Raw genomic sequence first — 23397 nt, 5'->3', positions numbered from 1 at the left:
GGTTGAAGGACTTCATATCTACAGAAATGCAAATTTTTTACACTGATGAAACCGATAATCCATTCTATGGTGTCAGTTTTTTGTTAAAAATATAAAAGTTGTTTAATCTCACCTAAATTTTAACTTTTCATGAAGCAATTTAAATACATATAGACAATATGAAGTAGCTAATTGTTTGTCAGATTGAGTCACAGTCATCCACACATGGCTCTAAAAATTCGAATCATAATTGACTTTAATTGAATTTTATTGCAAAATTTTTTAAATGTAAAGAAATTTACGTCTATTCCTGCAACTTTCCACACGTAGTTCGATTCCATCACTCTTCTGAAATTAAAAACACAGGCTGTCATAAATAATTTACCACGAGAACAAAACACTTTATATGACAAGAATAACGTTTTTGATTGATTTTGTATTAGAAAATAAAATAATGTTTTTACCAAATCAGAAAATTACGATATAAATGAAAGAAGTCTCTGGCTTTTAGTTTTTATTTTGTGTTTTTTTCAACGTTTTTAGAATTTCTATTAATAAAATAGAGAAAAGTAGGGTAATACCGTGCACCTAACAAGAAACTAAAATCACACGTTCAAATGTATAGAAAAGTGAGAACTTTTTGAAATATTTTCTACAATTTGGTTTCGTTTACTTTACATACGAGTTATTTATAAAAATTTTTATTATTTAATTTCCAATGCTATCCTTCGAGCGGGAATGCCAGACCACGTCTGATATTACCAATCAATGGTTAGGCTTTGGCACTTTTAATTTCACTCAAGAGTTTCCTTACAACAAAAAGTCGCATTTGAAATCAATTGGAGTTTTTACATCACTAACGTCTTTGCGTGCATATGTTTGAATTTTTGTGTGGGTGTTCTCAGATTTTTGCTTTCTAATGCCTCTATTATGTGATTCACTAAAATAGATGTTAGAATTTGTGTATGTTTTATTGTCTACTGAATTTTTGCCTTTTATTATTATTTGGTATACAAGAAATAGGGAAAATATTATTCAAAAGCACTGATTGTTGGAATTAGCTTACGTGAGCGTCATTACCCTTCATTGCCATGTTGGATTCTGATGCTTTTTTGTTGGCTTAACAGCATATTATAGATTAAAAGAAAAGCAGTAATATTAAGCTCTGTTTCTATATATAAGCAGTTTATACACATAATGATTAAAATAAATAAGTACTTATCTTCAGTTGAAATTTGAAAAGTTTTCTAAGAGATCACCTCAAAAATAACATACGAATGAAAGAAAAAACTCTTCTTTGATGGAGACCACCACGTAACTATAGACTTATGATGATATTTGCTATCTGGCCACATCAATCAGACATAGTTCCATTCATTTTCAAGATACCTAAATAAGCGTCATTGCCCAACTTTAGGCAATAACTTTAGGCAATTCATAATGTACGGGAAAGTTCCCCTACATTATGAATATTTGCCAGACTTATTTTATTATATCCCGATTTTTGTGATATTCGACACAAATGACCCGAATCCAATACATAATTATAAAAAAAAAATTAATTTCTTACCTTGATAATTTTGTTTCTGCAACTCAAAATTCACCACTTTCTTAATACATAATTCTCTGTAGAAGAAAATACGATGTAACGGCGAAGAATATGAAATTAGATTTGTCTCCGTTCCAATTCGTAACGTGTTTAGATTGCATGTTACGCTCGCTGGACTTTTTATACAAAATAAACTTTACCATTAAAAATCAATGGACATCGAATTTAAACAATTCGTATCACAGAAAGCTTTCAGACGATATTAATTTTAATCTTCTATATAATTGTTTCCACTTAATTTAATTGAATATATCTAAAAAATTTCACTTACTATATTATTTTCTTTTATAATATATATAAAAATGTGTAAAAATCTGTTCAGTTTAGTAGCCTATATTTTGTTACTTTGATTTAATAATTTCTCTGTATTGTTACGTCTTAATATTTCAGTACTCTCTCCTTATTACTATTACATTTATTTTTTCGAAGCCACACTTTTAATTAATCTATTTTCTATTCACTTTACAATCTCTAGTTGCAAAATGTGAATCCAACAATTAAAAATAAATAAATAATTAAGAGAAAAGTGAAAAATGACGAACGATTACCATAATAAACCTGCAAACAATTGCTGAACATTTCTAGCAACATTTAAAATTTTGATGGCGCCATCTGTTATCATATTTTATTAAAAACTTTTTATATTTTTAACTATTATAAAACGGCAAAAAGCTTAATTTTGAGGGTAGGGAAGAGTTTTATAAAAAATTGTAAATGATAATAACGAGTAAAATTGTCATTAAGTCGTTATTAAGTCTGACCCTATTGAGAATACACACGACCCCCGATTATCTTCTCACCCCTCGACCTTTAACCACCAAAACTTATAGCATCAATTTCCGAATAAGCAAACTTCTCTGCAAAATTTTAGAAATTTTTGACAAAAAGCATAGGAGTTATTAAGCTTGAAGCAGGATAAACAAAATTGTGCCACCCACACACACACCTACACACCTACACACACACACACACACATTCATACATACAGATATTACCCTATTTTTTTTTTTTTTTGCATTTTTCGACGTTTTATGGTGTCCAACCTAAGTCCTAAAATGTAAAATTCTTGGAAGGGGATCATTTTTTGATCGATTGCTATACTTTTTCTCTCTTATAACATCCAGGAAAGTAAAATAGATGTATTGCTGCATTACTTATATATTCTGAAAATTACAGTTGTATTACTGCTGCTGAATAATTGTCTACTTTAATAGGTCTCATATACTTAATAGTACGAAATTAGTACGAAATTATACTAAAATTTTGAACATATGAGAAGAGACAGAAGAGAGATGAGATGGAAAAACAATAGATTTGAAGAAACAAATTGTTTTTCAAAATATTGGAAATTTTCTGTGATTCAGTGGTCTATATTTATTTAAATGGGATTATATACGCTTGGCTCACACTGTAAATCAATAATTTTATATTTAACAATATTACTACATTAGAAAACGTGACTTGATTTTAAGAGCACAAACATTTAAAGAATTAAATAAACAGGATGCGGTTATTGTATCGATTCTGTGAATAGAGAAATACACGCTACACGTTATGATTGGTATTAATAAAGACTACATTAGAAAGTTTAATTTATAATTTTATCTTCGTAAAATAATATACCGTATATTTCACACAAAGTTTTGGATTAAAATTTATCAATTTTAATCCATATTCTTCTTTGGTAATTCGCCTAATACAGAATACTCAATATTTATTGGGCTGCGATTTGAAAACAATTGGTAGATCTATAAATTCCGACTGTCGTCTGTTTGTCTGTCTTTTGTAATCTTGAGAATGAAGTTAGATACATGAAAGACAGACAAACAGACCACAGTGAAAATTTATAGATCTACTAATTTTGTCCGGTTTGCATTGTACGTGAGGTTAATTCAATTCAAATATTCCCCCTTTCCCGAAAAGTGCTAGATAGAACGGCACAACTCTATTGTTATAGGGAAAGTATGATGTAAAGTACAGGGTTAAGCCACTACTAATTTGAGGTAGAGTACATATATTTTAAGTTAAATAAATTAAAAAGATGATTAAAAACTGCAGCCCGGCATTATGACGATGTCACAATAAATAATTGCTCGTGAAGTAAAAAAATTACTAATAACTAATTATTTTTGAATAATTCATGTAAAAAAATCTCATAAGGAACTGAATTTCGTTGTAAAAACTAGAATCATTTTATGCCACACTTCAAGAATAGTGGTAAAGTTAAAATGTTTAATTGCTCAAACTATATTTATAAACAAAATCAATGCGAATAGAGCAGTGAATAAAATAATGATACTACAGTTCATTCCCGGTAAATTAGAATAATATTAAAATAACTAGCAGATAGGCCAGGCGTTGCTCGGGCAAAAGTAATGATTGCGAAGATTAAGATTATTACGTTATAGTCACAGAAGAAAAAGAGTAATTTCATCAACAAACTAAATATTTCTAATAAAAGGTCGAATTTGAAAATCGAATTTTAATATTGTTCGATTTTCACGACGTGTTCTGATTATATCGTTCGATTTTCATCGAATGTTCTAAAGAAGAAAAGTCGAGAAAAACCGAATTAATCTGTTTAAATTTGAAAATCGAATATGTTCTAACATATTACTTTTTTTTTTTCCTCCAGCGCCCGTAAATCTTGCACGTCGCCTTCTCTTGTTCTCCATTGTTACTTAACACTTCTATTGATACTTAACACTTCCATTGTTGATGGAAGTGTTAAGCCTTAATCCTGTCCCTCTCCCCGTGGGGAGAAATTTCGAAAAATCCCTTCTTAGTGTGCGTTTTTGTGACGTACCGTAACTATGTACCAAATTTCAACTTTCTACTCTTAACCGTTTGGGCTCTTAACATTTCCATTGTTACGTAACACTTCCATTGTTGACACTTCCATTATTACTTCACACTTCCATTGTTGCTTCACACTTCCATTGTTGATGGAAGTGTTAAGACTTAATCCTGTCCCTCTCCCCTGTGGGAGGAATTTCGAAAAATCCCTTCTTAGTGTGCGTTCTCGTGACGTACCCTAACTGCGTACCAAATTTCAACTTTCAACTCCTAACCGTTTAGGCACGTCTCGATAATGTATATAGAAGCTTTAATCCTGTCCCTCTCCCCGTGGAGAAGAATTTCGAAAAATCCCTTCTTAGTGTGCGTTTTCGTGATGTACCCTAACTGTGTACCAAATTTCAACTTTCAACTCCTAACCGTTTGGGCTCTGCGCTGATTATTATTATTATGTTGGGTTAAGTGAGATATACTCGGTTAACACCGGTGGCTGTGTACTATGCCGGACCAAAGTCAAGGCATAGTAACCAAAACAGAAATTAAAGAAGTGTATCAGTGTGTGTGTCTGTATTCAGGAATTTTCTCACAATATGACATGTATTCAATATAGTGGCCTTCTGTAGTGTGATGTATGTGTTTCTATTCAATTCTAATGTGCCCAGGCTTTTGTGTAGTGTGTGTGGTATGACACCTGTAGAGGAGAGAACAACAGGTACAATAAGCACCCTATCCATCCTCCACAGATGCCTTATTTCCTGGGCGAGTTCTGTGTACTTGCTAATTTTTTCAGTGCATGCGTTTTGTATATTGTGAGTGTTTGGAATGGATATGTCTATAATGTATGTGATTTTATTGTGTTTGTCAATGAGTGTGATGTCTGGTCTGTTGTGGTAAATTGTTTTATCTGTGATTATGGCTCTGTCGTAGTACATTTTGTGCGTGTTGTTTTCCAATACTGTCTGTGGAATGTATTTGTAGTATGGTTCGTGGATGTCTACTAATTTGTGTTTCTTTGCAAGCTCTTGGTGTATTATATTTGCTACTTGATTATGTCTGTGTAAATAATCTGTCTGTGCCAAGAGCTTGCAACCAGAGGTGATGTGTTGTATAGTTTCTGGCATGATGTGACATTTTCTGCATGTGTCATTTGTGAGTGTTGCATCTTTGAGTATGTGTTTTCTGTAGTTTTTAGTATTTATGACCTGATCCTGTATGGCAATCATGAATCCTTCCGTCTCCCCAAAGAGGCATCCCCGAGCTAACCAGCTGTTTGACGCAGTTTTGTCAACAAAATCCTGGGCCAGATCATAAGGATGCCTGCCATGGAGTGCCTTTCGAGCCCACGATTGCTTAATGGTGTCTATGCTTTTTATATGTTGTGTTGTGTCCATATGATGTGAGTGTAAGTTTAATGGTGTGTTATTCGAGTCTGCTAGAGTTACTGCTTTATGTAATTGTGATGTTTCTTGTTTTTTGTAAGAAAAACTCTCGCAGTGACTGTATTTGTTTGTAGTGAAGGTTAACTATGTCAATCAGGCCACGTCCGCCATCTTTACGTGGAAGGGTTAATCTTTCTGTGGCGGATTTAGGATGATGTTGTTTATGCTTAGTAAGTGTAGTTCTTGTTTTCCTTTGGAGTTGCTCAAGATCTGTGTGAGTCCAATGTATAACTCCAAAAGAATATGTGAGTACTGGGATGACATATGTGTTTATTGCTTTAACTGTGTGTTTTGCATTTAATTGTGTTCTGAGAATAGCATTTAACCTACTTTGGTATTCTTTAATTAATCTTTGCTTTATTTGTGCATGTTCTGTTAGTTTGGCCTGTTGGAATCCTAAATACTTGTAGAACTCGCCCTCTTCCATGGATTCAATAATGTCTCCATTTCCAAGTGCAAAATCTTCTTTCTTCAGGATTCCTTTTTCTATGTGAAGTGTTTTGCATTTATCTAGGCCAAATTCCATTTGTATGTCCTTGGTGTATGAATGTGTGATTTGTAGGAGTTGATGAAGTTGTTTTTGTGTGGATGCATAAAGTTTTATGTCATCCATGTACATGAGATGTGACAGTGTAAACTGTGTTGTTTTTTCATGTCTGATATTGTAACCATATTGTGTGTTGTTTAACATGTTGGATAATGGGTTCAAGGCTAAGCAGAACCAGAGAGGACTCAAGGAATCTCCTTGAAAAATTCCTCGCCTAATAAAAATTTGGTTTGTTTGTATGGAAGTGTTATGAACCCTGAGATGTAGTGTTGTTCTCCAGTGCTGCATAGTGTTTTGAAAGAATGTAATGAGTGATGGATGTATTTTGTACATGTGTAGAATATGTAGCAGCCAACTGTGTGGAACACTGTCGAATGCTTTTCTGTAGTCTATATATGCCATGTGTATGTTTCTGTGTTGTTTGTGTGCTTGCCGTAGAATGACTGAATCTATGAGTAACTGTTCTTTGCATCCCTTGTGATTTCTACGACAACCTTTTTGTTGTTCTGTTAGAATGTCGTGTTCTTCAACATGTTTGTATATTTTGTTTGCAATACAGGATGTCAATAATTTGTAGAGTGTTGGAAGACATGTAATTGGTCTGTATTGTGTGGGGTCTGTGGTATTGTTGTTTTTAGGTTTCATGTAGGTGATGCCCTGAGTAAGAAAATTTGGCATGTCTTGTGGATTGATGATGATGTGTGTTAGGTGTTTAGCTAGTTCCTGGTGCAGGGATGTAAACTTTTTGTACCAGAAATTGTGAATGTTGTCTACACCAGGTGTCTTCCAGTTGTGTGTTCTGTTAACAGTGTATTGGAAATCATGTATGCTTATTTCAACACAGGGCATAGTTGGTATGTTGTGTAAGTTTCTGTTCTCCTCCTCGATCCAGCCTGCTTCAGCATTGTGCATGACAGCACTGGACCAAAGAGAAGACCAATATGTTGTGAGTTCTTCTTCTGTTGGTGTGCCACTGTGCTGTGTATCAGTGTTTGCTTTGTTATTAATTTGTCTGTAAAAGAGTTTTTCATTGTTTGTAAATAATTTATTTTGTTGTTTTCGTAGTGTACATGTTTTGTATCGTTTGAGTCTACGTGCTTTGGCAGCAAGTTTTTGTTTTAGTGTATCAATGTATTCTGTAATGTGTGTGTTGTGATGTTCATGTTTTGTGTGTGTTTTTATTTTCTTGAAAATGTTTTTGAGCTGTTTCCTTAATTTGGGTGTTATGTTGTTTTTAGTGTATTGTGTCAGCCTGCCTAATTGCTGTCTAATGTCATTTATTTGTGTTTCTATTCTTCTCTGCCAGGCAGGTTTGTGATAGAATTGTGTTTTCTGTGTATTTGTCTGTGATTGTACTTTCAGTCCATGTTGTGTCACTACTGTGACTGCCCCAGCATAAACTAATGTATGAATGTCTGAGAGTGTAGAAATTGAATGAATGTAGTGTGGTAGTAAGTGAGTGTTTACATAATTTAGTGTTTTTCCTACTTCCTTCGACGTGTTGATTTTTGGTATTCGTGGTCGTTGTGTGGGATCTGTGCCTGTATATTTAGTGAGTGTTTCCTGAAATATAAGTGAGAGCGTATTAACTAAATCCATGTCTATGTTATCAGTGATGGATGAGGAAGTGTCTGTAGTATCATTAGTGGTAATTGTTGTATGTGTGTTATTATCAATGCTTGTTGCTGGATTATCCTGACAGGTTACATGATCTTCATTAATGTTAGATGTTTCTGTCTGTTGATGTATTTGATCAGCAACCTGTTGTTTGATAAGTTCAAGTGTTGTTTGTGGAATAAGGTTGTTGTGTATAATTGTTCTTTTTTGATCAACAACCCTTTGTTCGGTGACAGTGAGATGAGGATACTGTTGTGTGAATCTAAGGTGTAGTTGTTGTCTGTATGCTGTCATGTTTGTTTCGAGTTTTGTGATTGTGTAGTAAGTACGGATGATAAACTCATTCATTTCTACTGTCCATTTCATCCGTTGGCGTGGTTTTCCAGCCTTTGTGGTCTGTGGATGCATTGCCACAGAAACACCAAGGCTGGTTTGGTTCCTCACATCTGTTGAGGGCATTGCAGTAGCCATGCTTGGGCCGGTGCTGCTTTCGCCACCGGTAACCAAGGGAGACTGTGGCCTATTTTTCGAACGTGAGCCTCTGCCTAACTCACGAACGCGGACCTTGTTAACCTGGGCGACGTCCGAGCCGGTATCACATTTAGATCTGGTTACTACCATGATACATATCTCTGCAGAATGTGGGTGTGTGGTCACTCTTAGCTTCATTTCCTCCCCATAGACCTCACTGGCATGGGTGTCCCTACCAGGAGCTTGTGCTCCAGTCTGCATTGCCCTATGGATCAGTAAAATTACTGGGCTCTCCCACCACGACCAGGTGGTGACCACGGGAGAGTTATTATTAATATTATTATTATTATTATTATCAACTCGTCTCGATTATATATATAGATAATCACAAAATACAGACTTTCAGCATATCTTGTTGTAACGAGTAAACGAACTTTATATGTAATATGGCACGACAAAACTATTCTATATTGTGATGTATATGAGAGAAAATAATCTCACAGGGACGTTAACAATAGCTGCCAATAGCATCTCTTATTATCAAACACTGTGTTTTCTCTTTTTTATATACCTTGAAATAAGCAGTTTTCATTCGTTATGGCAAAATTTCATATATATATATATAGATCTGTTAAATCATGTTTCAACAATATACGTAGTATTGAATCATTCTCTTCAATTGCTGCTAATTATAGAATCTGCACGAACGGTTCAAAGAACACAAAGGGTAGTTTTTACAAAGGGCCTTTGTAGTTTTTGCTAACGTGAAAAAAGAAATTCATGTTCTGCATTCCAGGCCGAACTTTTCGCCATTCGCATGGTCATTCAATGATATAGTGTAAATCTTGTTGGTAGTGATGTTAGCTGTGCTATGGCAGTGCTTCGGCGACTAGTGGTTTGAGGAATGCCATCAAACTTCATCTTCTGCTTAAGAAGATGCTTCACTATTCCACTTGCATAAAACTCACAATACTTGATTGGATTCAAAAAATCCTTGGTAACGAGCGTGGTGACCTTGCTAGAGCTGCTGGATGGAATCATAATTTTGGATCTCTAACAGCATCGAAGAAATAACTGTAGTGGAAAAGTATTCTCTGACTGAGGAAGACTATTGTAACATCACTATAGCTATAACTGTTCGGTGCTGCCCTATTTTCAGTCCACCCAATTCTTCACCGGGCACGGGCGGTTTAGCGCATACTTACACAGATTTGCCAAATCCACGGCTGATAGCGGTACCATCTGCAGCTACCATGATTCTTGTACGACTCCGGCTGAAGTGTACAATTTGTTTTAAAAGACACGAGAAGGCAACGATGATAAAACGACTGAACTAATTTTTAATTATAACAAAAAGACTATATACAGTGGCTAAGCAGCCATCTTTCTTCTTCTTCTTCTTGTCGAAAAAAAAAACAACTAGTGCCCCCTGCTTTTTTTTCTCGCCTCCTCGCGGGATTTTCTCTAAAAAAACTTCTTACATCTCGGCTACGACTGCTTTTATACAAAACAACAGCTTTTGTTTAAAATTATCTTCTAGAGACATTAGTAACAGTTATTTTTTGTTCGTAGCTTCATTTCCACGTTGTCCTTCTCGATCGGTTCTTTGATGATAAGGACGGATCTGACTCACGTGTACGATCCTGTTGTCATCATCTTGAATTCCCTCAATAAGATAGGTGACGGGATTTACCATCTTCTTTACTATATATGGGCCTTTCCATTTGTTCTGAAATTTATGTCTGTTTAAACGACGGTACAATACTAAGTCGTGTTCCTTAATCTTCGATTCGTGCTTATTTTTGTCAAAAGATGTTTTATTCTGATCATGAGCTTGAGCAAGATTTTCAACTGCTTGTATCCGATTAATAAACAGTTCAGTCAATCTATTCTCAGCTTCTTTCAGAGTTTGTCCTTCCCCTAATCTTTGTGTTTCTGGTGTTCTTGGCTCAAAACCATGGAGCAAGTAGAAAGGACTTTGTTGAGTTGACTTGTGCTTTGTTGTGTTATAAGCAAACACTGCTGTTGATACATGTCTTTTCCAAGCTGTGATATCGTCGTTAGAATATTTCCTAAAGATGTCTTCTAGAGTACGGTTTGTTCTCTCCACAAGTCCGTTTGCTTGGGGGTGGAAAGCGCAAGTTCGGATATGACGAACGCCATGGTCCTCCAAAAAGTTCTCAAAATCTTCGGACACAAAAGACGTTCCTTGATCCGAAATGATCGTCTTTGGAAATCCATACACATCGAATACACTCTCTTGTAAAGCTCTCAATGTAGTTTCTGTGCTTAAACTACTCACAGGGATAGCGATTAAATATCTGGTAAAATAATCTATGCACATCAAAATCCATCTTTTTGAATTTCTCGATCTTGATGGGAGTATTCCAATATGATCAAGACCCAACATTTCAAAGGGCCGTGACGGTACGTCCTTTGTTTGTAAGAAAGCTTTGTTTTTTGATGGATAATCATTATTCATTTGACATACTTGACAACTGCTAACGTAACTCTTAACCTCTTTCACTATATGTTCCCACCAATAGTGATCTAGGATTCTTGACAAGGTTTTCTCTGCATTAAAATGGCCAGCTAAAATATTGTCGTGATTGGCTTTCAAGACTTCAGGCTTGAGCTTCTCTGGTACAACAAGTTGTAAATGATTTCTATCTTGAACATCGTAATGATATAATATGTCATTTTGTAGCACAAAACGATTCTTTGTAGAAGTACACTTACGTTGTTCTTCTAGTGAGAGATTTTCGTCTTTCAATATTCTAATTATGCTATCTAATTTTGGGTCGTCGCTTTGATGACGTTCGATTTCACTAGAGATTCTCCTCTCCAAGCTCAGCATTTGTACGTTTAATTCTGGGATTGGATTTCTAGATAAAATGTCAGGTAGTACGTTGGTAGCTCCTTTCTTATGCTTAACGTCATATTCATATTCCTGTAACTCTAAAGCTATGCGAGCGAGTTTGCGTCCAAGTTTTCTTTTAGCCTTTAAACAACTGATTGCCCAATTATCAGTGTATAGGGTAAATTTCTTTCCAACCAAATAATGTCGAAATCTTTCACAGATGGCCCAGTGTACTGCGATCCCTTCGAGTTCGGTCGAATGAAGAATGCGTTCTGTATCACTGGTACTTCGACTTGCATATTCCACAACAACTTTCTTTCCATTTTGTTCCTGCACGAGTACTGCTGCGATACCTTCTTGAGAGGCATCAGTGTGTACCTCAGTTAGAGCATCAGGGTCAAAGTGGGCAAGTATAGGTGCTTCCCTCAGACACTGAATCAATCTATTAAAGCTATCTTGAGTTTCTTCGTTCCATTCATAGTTGTTTGCTTTCATCATTCGTCTTAATGGTGCTGAAATCAAGGCATAGTTTGGAATAAACCTCCTGTAGTACGACATAAGTCCCAGGAAAGATTGTAACTGTTTCTTGGTCGTAGGAGTTTTTATGTGACTAACAGCCTCTGTTTTCTTTGGATTCGGTCGCTTGCCATCTCCATTCACAAGGTATCCCAAACAAGAAATTTCCTTTAATCCCCATTGGCATTTCTGTGGTGATATCTTTAAATGAGCTTTTGCTAGTATTGTTAGTACTGTTTTGATTAAGTTCTTGTGGTGTTCGTAATCTGATGAAAACAGAATGATGTCATCCAGGTAAACTAATATTCCTTCTTGTCCTTGAAACAATTCTGACATCGCCCTCTGAAAAGTGGCAGGAGCGTTACATAACCCAAACGGCATTTTGTTAAACTCATACAATCCGTCTGCTGTAATGAACGCTGTCTTATGTATATCTTCTTCTGCCATCGGAATTTGCCAGTAACCACTCTCAAGGTCAAGAGACGAAAAATATTTGGCGTTATGCAACTTATCTAGAATATCATCTATTCTTGGTAATGGAAATGAGTCGCGTTTTGTCTTGCTATTCAGATCCCGATAATCAATACAAAGTCGTATTTTTGTCGTAACATGGTGAGGTTGTTTGGCTAATACGACTGGAGATGCATACTGTGAATTTGACTTTCGTATAATGTTTAACGAAAGCATTTCCTTTATTTTTGCATTAATAAATTCTCGATCACTCCAAGAATAATGGTATGGTGTTTTTCTTACCGGCGTTTTGTCTGTCAGTTCTATACGATGATGAACTCTATCATATTCTCCCGGTTCATTTTGCAATATACGGTCATATTGTCTAATTAGCAGTTCAATTTCCTTCCTTTGTTCTTCATTTAAAATTAATTCCTGGCTCTCTGTACTCTGAAGTATGAACTCTTCTGGGTTTGGTAGTTCGTCAAATTCTTCAGAATGGGGATAATAGTTCCACTGATCTTCAAACTTAGTCTTACTCTCCGTTGTATGTATTGCTACAGCACTAGGAAGTAACAAGCATAATTCTTGTGTTGATTCTTCAATGGGAGGTTGTGCTGGAATCACATTACCATCTCTTGTGACTATTTCACATTTATCTTCCTTCAATGTCATTTTCACTCCTGCTTGGCCAATCCAATCTACTCCCAAAGTCAAAGGGACTGGGTTGTTCTCGAACACTGCTGTTTTCACTGTGGTGACTTGTCCTTGCAGCCGAATAGGTAGATCAACAAATCCAATTGGTTTCACCTTTGTCATGCCGATACCAGTGAACTCAGTGGTGTCGTCATCTAACATCCTTATACCAACAGGTAACTGATCCCGACGAATTATTGTACGACATGAACCTGTATCAACAAGGGCTCTTATCTTTCCTATCATTAGCACTTCAACATTAATATATGGGCTATGAACTTTAGAACTGTTAGCATTGACGTTTAAAGCGCTGCTCGTTTGTTTTTGTTTCTTGCTGTCTTTAATCTCTTTTGTACTTCCTCTTTCAGCTTTGTATTCATTGGCCTGTGCACTATTTTCATTTGGACATGTCTTGGCTAGATGTCCTAACTGTTGACATTTGTAACATCGGGTCATTTGTAAAGGCATCTGAGCATTCCACTTGGGGTCTCTTCTTATTGACTTCTCGTCTGTACGTTTAATAGCATCACCTGCAATAGCCGGATCCTTTACTCGAGCATTTGTATTATTTGGGAACTTATGAGGTTGTTGAACTTGAGTCTTCATATGCATCCTGACCTCAGTCTCTTGCTCATCTATCTTGCGCGCTATACGCTGTAGTTCTGCAATACTGTGCACATCATGAGTAGCAATAGTAACTGTGTGTTGTTTATTTTTTATTCCATCCAGCAAATAATCAATTTCGTCAGCTTCAGTAACATTTACAGGACAGTTGGTACGTAACAAACACAGCTTAGCATAGAAATAATCTGTGAGACTCTCATCATGTCTTTGTTCTCTTTCTTTCACTCTGTCACACCACCTTCTCAACGTCAGTCTTTTACCAAATTCGCTTTTTAGGCTTGTTTTCCACTCAGTCCAATTGTTAAGCTGGTAACCCATTGCTTTATGCCAGTTTTTTGCTGCTCCTCTCAGTTTGCTGATGGCTAGCGGAAGAACTTGGGTCTCAGTTAGTCTCTGTTGATTTCGAGTCAATTCAATATAATTCAACCATTCGTCAGCACTCTCTGTAGTAGTACCGCTAAATTCAGGAAGAGAACTCGTCAAATCAGGTACAGTTTGTACTTCGATAACTGTCTCCTTTGGGTTTCGCACTGTCTGTTGCTGGTTATCTATTAATAATATTACTTTTTCCATTAGCGTTTGCATCATACTCATAGGATTTGAATTTACAGCTTGATCTTCAGAAGGAGATTCATTAACGACTTCTTCCTCCGTTGCCTGGCTAGCCTTGTTAACATACTCTTCTTCACTTAACATTGCACTAGTTAGTCGTTCTATTAATTCAGATTTTTTACCGACTCGTGATAATTGCCTTTTCTCCAATTCCTCTCTCAAATATTCAATGGTCCTTCCTTCTAAATCATGTTTAATTTCTTCAACCGTAGACATGTTAGCTTCTAACCAAATCACGGTCGTCAACTTAAATTCTTTACTTTTTTCTAATATCGGCGCTAAATCTTTAAGCTATTGCTTCCTAGAGTTAGCTCTTAAACTTTTCTATAACTTTGATTCGGTTACGACCAAAATTTTACACTTTTAGCTTCAATCTTAAACTTCAAGACTTCCTACCTTCGTCCGTGCGCCTTACTCGTTTCGGCTCGTTTCTTGTAGACGTGGTTGGTAGTGGCACATCAGCTAATCCTGTCGACTGCGCCAATTCTTGTACGACTCCGGCTGAAGTGTACAATTTGTTTTAAAAGACACGAGAAGGCAACGATGATAAAACGACTGAACTAATTTTTAATTATAACAAAAAGACTATATACAGTGACTAAGCAGCCATCTTTCTTCTTCTTCTTCTTGTCGAAAAAAAAAACAACTAGTGCCCCCTGCTTTTTTTTTCTCGCCTCCTCGCGGGATTTTCTCTAAAAAACTTCTTACAATAGTATTGAGCACTCTCTGTCTACATCGTGTAACAGAATTATAAGGCAACAATTAAATTTTAACTTCTTGACTTCAATTTGTAATATTCATTTGAAATTTTACGTACATAATAAAAAACACAAAGCAATAATAAAAATTAATTACCATTAATAATTGATGAAAATTAAGATACTTATACACAATTTTTGAAATTAACTGGATTTTTAAATGTAACAAAATTATAAAAACAAAATACTATGGTTAATGTACAGACAAAATAAGAAAATTGGAAAATTGAAGAGAAATAAAGGCAAGAAAAAATTAACTGACAGATAAACGAAAGATTTTTTTCACTTACTAAACAACAAAGAGCTATCTACTAGACAGGTTGCTGCTAGTTTACCAGAATTTGTTTTCCCAGACTGTGGTGCTGTGTTCGTGATAATAGCATCATAAAATACTGCAAAATGAGAGCGAATCCTAAGTTGACATATGTTTACAAGCAACAAAGACTTCAGTGTCTTAAATCTCTCATGTGCTGGAACAAGAAGTAAGATAAATTTGTGTTTTCTAATGAAAAGAAGGGATTAAATGGACCAGATGGTTATGGATATTATTGGCTCGAAGAGAAAAGAGAAGACGAAGTTAGAATCAGTCGTCACTGGCATTGTAATGGTTTGGGGTAATTCGGATTCAATGGAAAATTGATATTGTCGTTGTTAATGAAAACATGAATTTTTCAAAATATCAGTATTTCTTAAAATATAATTTAAATGCATTTGGACCATTAGTTGCCGAAAATAACTGGATATTTCAACGAGGCAACGCTCCAGTCCAATTTCTGATTATTCAAAGATTTAATAAAATAGAAGTCTAAACTGTTATATGCTAGACGTACATTTGAAATATTTCAAGGAACTTCATAATTACCATCCAGATCTACCAGAAAATACAACTCGAAATGAATCTAAATAAATTAAGCTGTTAAAAATTCTACACGATAAAAAGAGTATGTACAGTACTTCATTATAGAAATCTGAAACGATTTTAAGATGGGATTAAAACTGGAAAATTTTTTATAGAGTATTACAATTAAAACAGCCATCATAGTTAAAAAAGGATATCTTTTAAAGATGACCACAAGAATTTTGTCCTCGTACGTGTCTTCAATTGTATATTTTAACATTTTTAAAATAAACAGATCCTTTCAAAAAGGTAAACGTGATTAATACATTTAAAATTATTCCAACGAAAAAGCTAATAAACTTGATGTTAATTATGAATATCTTAGAGGTGAGGTTCAGCAGCAAAAACCAAACATGACAAGAAAATTCTAATTGTTTCGATGAACACTGAATGGAATGAATTTCAAGATTTTTTTTCCATAGAGATATGATAAAACTATAACAGATAAAGAAGTTAAAAATTGGTAAAGTGGTAAATAAAAATATGAAAGACAATATGAGACAATTATTTATGTTCATATAATTGAATTTATTCCTTAATTTTAATCATACTTCTCGAATCTAATGATCATTTTTATTCTGGTTTCAAAATTAAACTGGTAAATAGAGAAAATTTTAGAAATATGACGCGATTTTCATTATAAATGTGCTGTTTTCTTGCACTTTTTTGTAATAAAAAATACATGTTGATGTAATGATTTTTTGTCATTTACAACAAAATAGAGTTTTCATTTACGAACCTCTTCCACATCAATATCACTTTTGTATTTATATAATGTTTAAAAACACTCTTGCATTGTTTAATATCTGAAAAAGAGCCTTTAATTAATAATTTCAATTAATACTTCGTATGAAATTTGTTCATATAGTTCGAAAATAACTTTAATTTTATTTCACCCTAAATAACTATTATAACTAATAAATTCACAATCATTTACAATAACGCAGTAACATTTGTAAACAGAGTATTAAGATAGAAATAGGTTTATTTTCAAATTCTGCACATTACGCTCTTTTACAAAGTCAAAGAGTATACAGAAGTGTATGAAAAAACACATTTATTGAAATATAAAGAAATATAAGGAAATATATAAATTACAAGAAATTTCCACATCAATAATTTAACGATAATTTCAATTATGCGTATACAACAATTAATTTTAACACTAAAAATCATGTAGCAAATATACGTGTATGACATAACGCAATAATTTCAAAATTATTATTAAGTACATCAAGAAAGTTAATAATAAATATCTTTAATAAAAATTCAGAGTTTCTTTTTCTCATAAAACTCTATAAAAATACTAAATTGAATGAAAACATTAAACTGTTTTTTTGGGCCTGTATTGCCTTAGTATAACTTTAAGAAATTTGAAGAAAAGTGTAATTTATTTTGTCTAATCTCTTTGGAGGTAAGGCACACTTTTCTAGGCGATTAACCTCATAACGTAAAATTTTGATAATTATACTACTGTAGTGCACGTATATTTCCTCAAAAAAGCAAGACTATCAATGGAGCCCACTAATTTGAATTAGTGTATGACAATTTGTTAGGATTGTAAAGGAAGATGGCGTAACATTATAAGATAATGCAAGACTGCATACAGCGATAAAAATTATATTACTAAGCTTGTTGCAAAATGGAATGGGAATTGTAACTCAATCTTCTTTCGATCGAACCTGTCAACAAAATGATTATCATTTGTTTGGACGACACAGAAAGTGTCATGGCTATAAAGATGATTAAATGATCAATTCAGTTCTTCATTGGTTACTCAAAAAATCTTAATCTAAAGGGAATTTTAGAACGTATTGTAGTCCGGTGATCGGTAGAAAAATTGACAAGGAATTATCTATGATTTCTTGAACATATAATATCTGAGAATCAGTAGCATTACACCGGATATTTACTGGATGTTCTGAAATTATGTGTGCTGAATTTACTTTAAGGAAAGAGAATAAACAGTAGTTAGTGGTAGATGCCGAGTTTACGTTAATCAGCAATTTAATTAATATATTATTGTAATCATTTAAAACTTTCAGAAACTGACCTGTGAAAATTTCCTGCAAGAAAGAAAAGATAACAATTTAATGAACCTCATTACCTTCGTTTGTGAATGCCGGGCTGCAATTTATAATCATGTTTTTAATTTATTTAATTTAATAAAACATATGTTCTCCATTTCAGATTAGTAGTGGCCTGCCCCTGTACATCATACTTTTCTCGATAGCAATAGAGTCGTGACAGTCATCTGACTCTTTTCAGGGGAAAATTTCGAATTAAAATAACGTGACTTTCGGTTTGCATCGAAACTTCGTATAGAGTTAATCGAGGCATTCCGTCTCTAATCTTTTCCAATCTTGTCATGACTTTCATGTTTCTTACTCCGTTATCGAGATTAAGAAAGGAGAGACACACGGAAGGACGACAGAAGGGGAGAATTTGTATGTCTACAATTCTTTCAAATTGCAATCCAATAATGTATTTTATTTCAGTAAAATTATATTTTAAATTGTATTTTCGGTACAAATTCAATATTTGTGTTGAATTAAGAAAAGTAACAAATTCGTTAATGAAACTTTTTAAAATGAAATGATAAAATGTAAAGCTATTTTTTATATAAGTTTAGAAATAAGATTTCTGTTATGATTTCTATAAAACTCCATAATGTTTTAACACATTACAGAGTTTTATATTTTTCGAAATATATAAAAAACAATGCAATTAAATATTGATATTTAAAAATTATTTTGTATACTATTACTTTTTATATATTAACAGGACTTATTATTCTGGAAATTATGGATGCAGATATTTAGTCTTACAGATCAAGGTGAACTAAATAAAGAACATTATTTTTGATCTGTAAGACTAAATATCTGCATCCATAATTTCCAGAATAATAAGTCCTGTTAATATATAAAAAGTACCAGTATACAAAATAAATTTTAAATAGAGTTAAAAAAGACAAAAAGGCATAATAATTAAATATTGATATGTTTAATTGTCAAAATTGCATTCAAAAGCATTATACAATATAAAATATATATATTTACATCGAAAAGATATAAATAAATGGAATTATGTTTTTAATTATCAGTGACAGCGTATGGACTGCAAACTAATTATCAAGTGCATTTATCTTACGTACTGTTGAAATCATTTTTACCTTTCTTACAATTATTTCTACAACGATACAAACTACAGACAATACAAAACCTGTAATGAGAAGAATGAAGTTTCCTAAAAGTTGGTTCAAGTTTAGTGGTTCAACATTATCGTCTTCGCTTTCCTGTATGGGAATTACTTCCTCTTTGCTTCTGAGGAATTCCGTTATTCCACTTTCAAACAAACGACGTAAGCTATAAATAAGCAAATGAAATTTAAGAATAAAAATTAGAATGTTCATTAATAAAGTAATAGTAATTAACCGTACATTTTATTAACGTGTTTCTTATACGGGAAATCTTTTCTTAGGAGATAGGCTACGGGATACGATATAAGTTCGTCTTCACTGGTTATTATTTTGCCACTCAGTTCCTTCCTGACGACTCTGTTTACGTATTCAATATTTTCTATATACGCAAATAGACCGTTATTTATTTTCTCGACAGTATCCTCTACATTCAGATAATTGCCTTTTTGATTGATGTGATCCCCCAATGTTTTCGCAATTTCAGATTGATTTCCCTACAAAAATTAACAAATTCAATTAAAATTTATTGGATGAAACCATATCATTACTCAATGTGTGATATTTATGCAATATAGAAGGGAATTTATTTATACATATTCATTATGTATTGAAGTACTGTACATTAGATTCATCAATTTATGAAAAAAATGAACACGTGAAATATTAAATCACAATACTGTAATTTTAGATTGCCACGAACAAAACTTGCTCTTGACAATGGCAAATGAAACTGTAATATATTATGAAAAATAGTAAGTATACCATAAAGTGAATTTCTGTACCGAGGTAATTCTGGACAATACCTTATGGGTTTACTTAACTACATTTTGAAATATGGTAAATAAATAGCATGGCATTTATTATCTTATATATAAAATTGTCGTGTCACAATTTTTGTTACCGTACTCCTCCAAAACGGCTTTACCGATTTCTACCAAATTTCATATGCATATTCAGTAGGTCTGAGAATCGGCTACTATCTATTTTTCATACCCCTACACTATTTCCCCCCTTTCAAAAATATATTTATATATGAATTAAGGCTTTTATGTCCAACAGATGGCGCTACCTTTCGACGACCTAAGTTTGCTTTTCTGTCAGGCATTATGCTTTTCTGTGAGAATGGACTGAAGCAGATCATTTTCTATCTATCTATAGAAATAAAATATAACGTTCGTTTGTTCCTACAAATTCCTTTGAAATTTTGACACAACGTTGCATTCGAATACGCACGTGTTTTTATATAATATACATGTCGAAATTCCCCCAGTGGGAGGAGATGGACGGGATTAAGGCTTACCGTGAAGAACTCCGCTTCTATTATACTATTTTACATGCGGTTTTTTGCGTTTTTAATTGCGTTTTAATAGGTTACGTCAACAGAATATACACTAAAAAGGGATTTTTCGATATTCCCCAGCGGGAAAAGTGACGGGATTAAGGCTTACTGTGAAGAACTCGGCTTTTATTATACTATTTTAGATGCGTTTTTGATTGCGTTTTAATAGGGTACGTCAAGAGAATGTACACTGAAAAGGGATTTTTTGAAATTCCCCCCACGGGGGAAGTGTTATACATTTATAATAGATACATTTTGAGCCACAACAACGTGTGGCCGGGTCAGCTAGTCCACATTATAAAAATCTCTGAAAACGTAATGTGATACTTGCGATAAATACGTAAGTGAAAAGAAAATTCTTTTCGCTTAAATGCTGCACGAAATATGGAGGAAAACGCGAGAACTAGCCTACATGCATTATTACTACTTGCTGATGAAAATCCTGACAAAACTGACAGTGCTGCCAACCTTATAATTTGTTACAATATTTCGTGTCGACCTAAATTATTTAAAATAAATTATAGAATTTATTTTAGATAATTTTTTTATACTTTTTATTTCGATCGTGAAATTAATGACGTATTTAAAGTTTTAATTTTTCCGCTGACGTAATTTTATAAAATTCACTGCACGAGACAGTTAAATGTGTTATGTGTACTTTGGTCTAAATTCACTATTGTGTGCACAAAGTGAACTTAATACTACAACACACTTAGTACATATAAATGTAAATTTAGATATGATAAAACTTTAAAAATGTTAATTTTGTCAACCATTACGTATTACTACGACATTATCTGATTACCTTAAAGTGTGTGTTTTTAGAAAAAACAGATATACCGCACGAGAAGTCACCCTTTTCTACTGCAGATGCTAATTCATAATAATTTCTCGGTATACATTCGTAATTTGTAGCGGTAAGGAAAGATATCAGGACTCCACTGTAGCCGTATCCCAGGACCACTGCTATAATTAGCCAAACTCCGATTATAATCCTTGATGAATCTCGAAAAATGTGATCTAAATTGATTCCTGAAAAATTTTAAAATGTAAATGAACGCTCTAAATTTTTTATAGGTTAAACAAAACTGAAAAGAAGTAAAATTTACCTTGTTGTATAATATTTGAAAACAAAAGCCAAATGCTTTTTTTCACTGACCAAAATTTCTTTGAGCCATGCAAACTATTTGCCTTCTTCACAATTTGAGACAATATACTCCCAGTTAACACATTGGATATTAAGAGTGTTAACCACACCTGAAATACAATCTCAAAATATATAAAACAATTCAGCAACGACTTGCATTACTTTATATAAGCATTTCACAATATGGCCATTGATCAGAATTGATACCAGTTATTAAGCTGTAATTTAAAAAAAAGTTGTAGCCTAATAAATTAACACTATATGTTTGTCTATCTGTCTTTCCTGAATCTCGAGAACGGAGTAAAACAGATGAAAGATGGCACCAGATATGTACAAAACAGAGAGAGAAGGCCCCGATTATCTATATATGCACTTTCCATGCAAACGTATTAGATAGTTGACCAGCACGAATTTAATGTTAATGGAAAACTATAATGTACAGGGGCAAGCCACTACTAATCTGAGGTGGAAAGCATACATTTTAAATTAAATAAATTAAAAATGTAATTAAAAATTGCAGCCCGGCATTGTGACGATGTCACAATAAATAATTACTTGTATAAGTTCAAATATCTGTAACGTTAAAAAAAGGCTTCAAATAAGGTTTATAAAGAAAAATTAAAACACTTGGGTATAAAATTGAAAAATTGTTTACCTCGAAGGCGAATGGTTTAAAAATAGTTTCCCAATTTGGCTTCAATTTGCGTTGTTTAACTATGAAATTTATCGGTAGAACACGAATAATCGAGGTATAATCGACCAAGTGAAAGACATCGCTACTCATATATTGAGGAAAAGCTGACATGTCTGCTTCCTGTCATTTAAAAAATACATTAAAATTTGAATATAAGTGGAAAACAAATGTTCATAAATAAAAATAAACACTAAATACCTTATTAATTATCTGTCCTATCATTCCAGAATAACTTCCATTTGAATACTCTTGTAGAATTGTTTTTGGCATGGGTTGAAGGACTTCATACCTAAAAAAATGAAAATTTTTTATATTTTTATTAAAGCGATAATACTTTCAACAGTTCAATTTGTTTTTTCTAAACTAAAAATATAAAAATTGTTTAATTTTACCGAAACTTCAATTTTTCTTGAAGTATTTTAAACATATAGAAACAATATGAGTAAATCATTTGTTTGTCGGATTGATTGACCGCCATCCATATAGAGTTCTTAAAATTCGAAACATTATTAAAACTGCAATTCAGTATTAATTTAAAAAAAGTAAAAATAAATAAATTTACATCGATTCCGGCAATTTTCCATACGTAATTCGGTTCCATTTCTCTTCTGAAATTAAAACAATGGCCGTTATAAGTGCGTAGGCTGTAATTTACAATGAGAATCTAATACTTTGACATGAATTTAAATCCAACTTTAAATATAAAGATAAAATATCTTTTTGAAAATTAGAAATTATGACATATTGATAAATAACAAATACACAGGCTTAAACTAATTTTGATATTTTTGAATAAATGAACTTCTTAAGAACAGAACTTTTATAATGTAAAATGGTACATTTCTATCTCCATTTTATTCCCATCACAGAATATATTAATGTTATCAACTTGTATTCAACTGTTAGTTAATTAGAATGCTTCTCGTGTAAAGTTAACATATAAAAAATTATGCAACTATCAAAGCAAATGACCGATATGTAATTTACTCTACAAGAAAATGTTATGCAAGGGTAAAGAATAACATTCGACGTAAACGTTGAACAATAAAATACGGATAAATTAATAATGTATATTTGGTTATACATTGAAATGCGGACATAGTAGTATTCAATGATGAAAATGACGAGAAACGAAATATTCAAATT

The 23397-nt window shown here is 33.3% G+C and overlaps 1 protein-coding gene across 1 annotated transcript; it reads right to left on the bottom strand.

Moving 5' to 3' along the window:
* Positions 1 to 282: 282 nt before the first annotated feature.
* Positions 283 to 22539, bottom strand: LOC136971886 (glutamate receptor ionotropic, delta-1-like). The gene is made up of 7 exons (XM_067266414.1): positions 22450 to 22539; positions 22213 to 22371; positions 21520 to 21667; positions 21216 to 21442; positions 19312 to 19565; positions 19095 to 19237; positions 283 to 327 (listed from the first exon to the last, which is right to left on the bottom strand). Exons 1-7 carry the CDS (start codon positions 22519 to 22521, stop codon positions 320 to 322), a joined length of 1011 nt encoding a protein of 336 aa, XP_067122515.1. The 5' UTR covers positions 22522 to 22539; the 3' UTR covers positions 283 to 319.
* Between the last annotated feature and the right edge of the window lie 858 nt (positions 22540 to 23397).

The sequence above is a fragment of the Centruroides vittatus genome, unplaced genomic scaffold, assembly GCF_030686945.1.
Source record: "Centruroides vittatus isolate TY-2023 unplaced genomic scaffold, ASM3068694v2 contig_273, whole genome shotgun sequence".
In the NCBI taxonomy this organism is placed as follows: domain Eukaryota; kingdom Metazoa; phylum Arthropoda; class Arachnida; order Scorpiones; family Buthidae; genus Centruroides; species Centruroides vittatus.
The sequence above is the reverse complement of the archived record's forward strand: the minus strand, read 5'-3'. Positions and strand labels throughout refer to the sequence as shown.

What these genes read in the sequence shown, in the direction of transcription:
- LOC136971886 (XM_067266414.1), bottom strand. Translation starts at nt 22,521, where the DNA reads ATGCCAAAAACAATTCTACAAGAGTATTCAAATGGAAGTTATTCTGGA. An exon ending in TTAAACCATTCGCCTTCGAG is followed by an intron (nt 21,668 to 22,212) that starts GTAAACAATTTT and finishes ATTGTATTTCAG; the next exon opens with GTGTGGTTAACACTCTTAAT. An exon ending in TTCAAATATTATACAACAAG is followed by an intron (nt 21,443 to 21,519) that starts GTAAATTTTACT and finishes AAAATTTTTCAG; the next exon opens with GAATCAATTTAGATCACATT.